Here is a 3,014-nt window from a genome sequence, read left to right on the forward strand (position 1 = left end):
GTTACAGAGACACGCTGGGTACCACACATCTAGAGAGATGTTACAGAGACACGCTGGGTACCACACATCTAGAGAGAGAGGTTACAGAGAAACGCTGGGTACCACACATCTAGAGAGAGAGGTTACAGAGACACGCTGGGTACCACACATCTAGAGAGAGATGTTGACTAATTTAAAAATTGACTGTAACAAGAATGCAACACACCAGTGGGTGATATAACAGTTAGATATAGCTCTTAATTTTGTGGTTCATGGCATCCCGAGTGGCCACTAGAAATCCTGGTTCGAGTCCAGGCTCTGTCGCAGCCGGCCGCGACCGGGAGACCCATGGGGCGGTGCACAATTGGCCCAGCATTGTCCGGGTTAAGGGAGGGTTGGGCCGGCAGGGATGTTCTTGTCCCATTGCGACTCCTGTGGTGGGCGCCGTACACACTGACACGGTCGGCAGGTGTACGTTGTTTCCTCCGACACATTGGTGTGGCTTTCTTCCGGGTTAAGCGGGAATTGTGTCAAGAAGCAGTGCGGCTTGGTTGGGTTGTGTTTCGGAGGAAGCAGGGCTCTCGACCTTCGCCTCTCTCGAGCCCGTACGAGAGTTTCAGCGATGAGACAAGACTGTAACTACTACCAATTGGATACCACAAAATTGGGGAGAAAAAAGGGGTAAAAAATAAATATATATAATTTTGTGGTTCATTTTGAAAGCTAAACTTCAATATGTCTTGTTGGTTGTCAAGTCAATTATACCATACCAAGTCTATTTCTTGAAAAGAAGAAGTTAAATCAGAATATTTTGGACAATTAGCTGGCACAGGCCCCAGGGTTGAAGAGCTAGAAGACTCCAGATCCTGTGTGTCTGACTCCTACCTCCTCAAAGAGCTGTAGGCTGTATGTGTTGTCGTCGTCAGCAAAGTAGACCACCCCCAGCTGTGTGTCTGCTCCAGGCTGCCCCCTCCTGTCCTCTCTCAGCCACCGTAGCCCCTCGTTCCTCTGCTCCGCCCCGCGGGGCTTCAACCAGCTAGGGTCACCCTGGGGGAATAACCAATCAATAAATCAAATGATAAATCCATCAATCAATATGGTAATTTTATTCATTCTTTGTTTTAATTTAAATGTAGACCCTGTAGGAGTTTGTAAGTGAGTAAATAAGGATGTGCATCAGATTTCTTTATATAATGCAGTTAGCTATCTAGGCATTGTGAGATCTGGCAGACGACTGACATGCAAAATAGTGTGCCTGGTCAGCGACCGGATCTGAACCCACCTCCTGTAGTTTGCGGTCGCGTGGCGTGGGCGTGTGGAGGTGTGTGTAGGCCAGGCCGCTGGAGGCCAGGAACCCTGAGACCAGAGGGGTTTTATGGGGAGAATCTTCCACCAGGATCCAGTGGAGCTGAGGGACATGGAGGAACGTCTGGGCAAGCCGGGTTAACTCTGCTTTCTGGACAAACCTAGTGAAAGGGATGGAGAGAATGTTAGAGATGGTGCAAGGAAAGAAAGAGTGAAGAGACAACAGGCGGTAGTGTGTGTCTCTCTGTCCATCTTCCTACCTGGTGTAGGTTGGTGTGATGACGTAGATGGTGGGTTGGGCCGGTTTCACTGCTAGTTTCTGGGGGGGTTTGGTGGGCTCAGCTTTCCTCATCTGCTCCTGCAGCCGATGCAGTTCCCCCCGCAGACGAGAGATAGTACGGTCCTTGGGCATGTCATGCTCTGCACAGTCACAGCGCTGGCCTGGGGACAGAAACAGGTTATATAGTCAGTTAAGGTGTCAATTGAAATGCAGCCCAATTCCTGTCTCCCATTCAGTCAATTGAAATGTAGCCCAATTCCTGTCTCCTATTCAGTGCACTACTTTTGACCTGGGACAATATCTCATGGAAGTAAAGGCTAGTTAGGACCAAAGCCATATATTTATATATCTTATTTGTAAAGGTATGGCTCTGGTTAGGACTATGTTCACCAAACAACGATTGTCTCAATAACGATTTGTGATACATTCCTGTGAGACTGCTGATCTAAGAGGACTTCATAGGACTGTCAGTGATAACAAAGGAGAGGAGACACGGGGGAAAGGAACCAAGAGAGATGTGGACAGGATACAAGTAAAGGTGACGAGGAAAGAGAAGACAAGGAAAGGAGAGATAGACAGTCTTACCAAGCTGCATGAGAGCGTAGATGAGGCCCATAAGTGAGACCATGAAGTAGAGGACAAACACAGTCTTCAGTTTTAACTTCATCCTAGTAGCCATGGCAACCCGCCGGCTACACACACACACACACACACACACACACACACAACATTGGACAGAAAACCAATTGGTCAGAAGAAATAGACAAGGTAACCACTAGACACGCAAACCAATTACTAGTTTGTTTCTGCTTAGCCAATTGCTTTGTTGTCATGAGTAAACTGGCCACTGACTCATGAGACGGCGAAATAAGCGAAAGGTAGCTATGATGTCTCGCTGTGTTATTAGCTAGCTAACGTTACATTATCGGTTAGCTAGCTAGCTACTATCTATGTATTCTTGTTTGCTGGAAAGCCAGGGAGCTATTGCTAACCAGCTACCTAGCCCGTTAGCCAGGTTTAGAGGTAGTTAGCCACCATCGTTAGCCATCTATAGGCACTTACCGGGAATAACGTCGTTACTAGTATTAGGTCTTGTGAGGCACCAATTTCTTCATTTATGACTTTTTGGGGAAGGCATTAATCATAAATGCACCCCAATTAGATGGGCGATAAATCATCCATTCAGTTAGTTAGCTACGTATGAAATATTTCATGGATACCAACAACTTCCGGCTTGAGGGTACGCACAAAGAAAATCCCCCGGAATAAAGTAGGCATGAAGAAGGTTTCCGGATCAACTACATTTCACAGAACGCCGCAAGAAATTCGAATGAATCCATACAGCTATAGGAGCCTCCATCCTACTAAACTACACTGTAGCAGTTACAGATCCATACAGCTATAGAGCCTCCATCCTACTAAACTACACTGTAGCAGTTAACAGATCCAT

At 46.9% G+C, this 3,014-nt stretch overlaps 1 protein-coding gene across 1 annotated transcript in view; it reads right to left on the reverse strand.

Annotated features, from left to right (window-relative positions):
* b3gat3 (beta-1,3-glucuronyltransferase 3 (glucuronosyltransferase I)) overlaps positions 1–2,798 on the reverse strand; it is a 15,446-nt gene extending 12,648 nt beyond the window's left edge. The window contains exons 1-5 of the mRNA XM_024138928.2: positions 2,627–2,798; positions 2,150–2,256; positions 1,545–1,725; positions 1,262–1,445; positions 838–1,026 (exon numbers count right to left, since the gene is read on the reverse strand). Of these exons, the coding sequence (XP_023994696.2) occupies positions 838–1,026; positions 1,262–1,445; positions 1,545–1,725; positions 2,150–2,243 (648 nt within the window). The 5' untranslated portion in view covers positions 2,244–2,256; positions 2,627–2,798. The remainder of the gene's footprint in view (positions 1–837; positions 1,027–1,261; positions 1,446–1,544; positions 1,726–2,149; positions 2,257–2,626) is intronic.
* Positions 2,799–3,014: the final 216 nt, after the last annotated feature.

The sequence above is a fragment of the Salvelinus sp. IW2-2015 genome, unplaced genomic scaffold (assembly GCF_002910315.2).
Source record: "Salvelinus sp. IW2-2015 unplaced genomic scaffold, ASM291031v2 Un_scaffold1619, whole genome shotgun sequence".
In the NCBI taxonomy this organism is placed as follows: Eukaryota; Metazoa; Chordata; class Actinopteri; order Salmoniformes; family Salmonidae; genus Salvelinus; species Salvelinus sp. IW2-2015.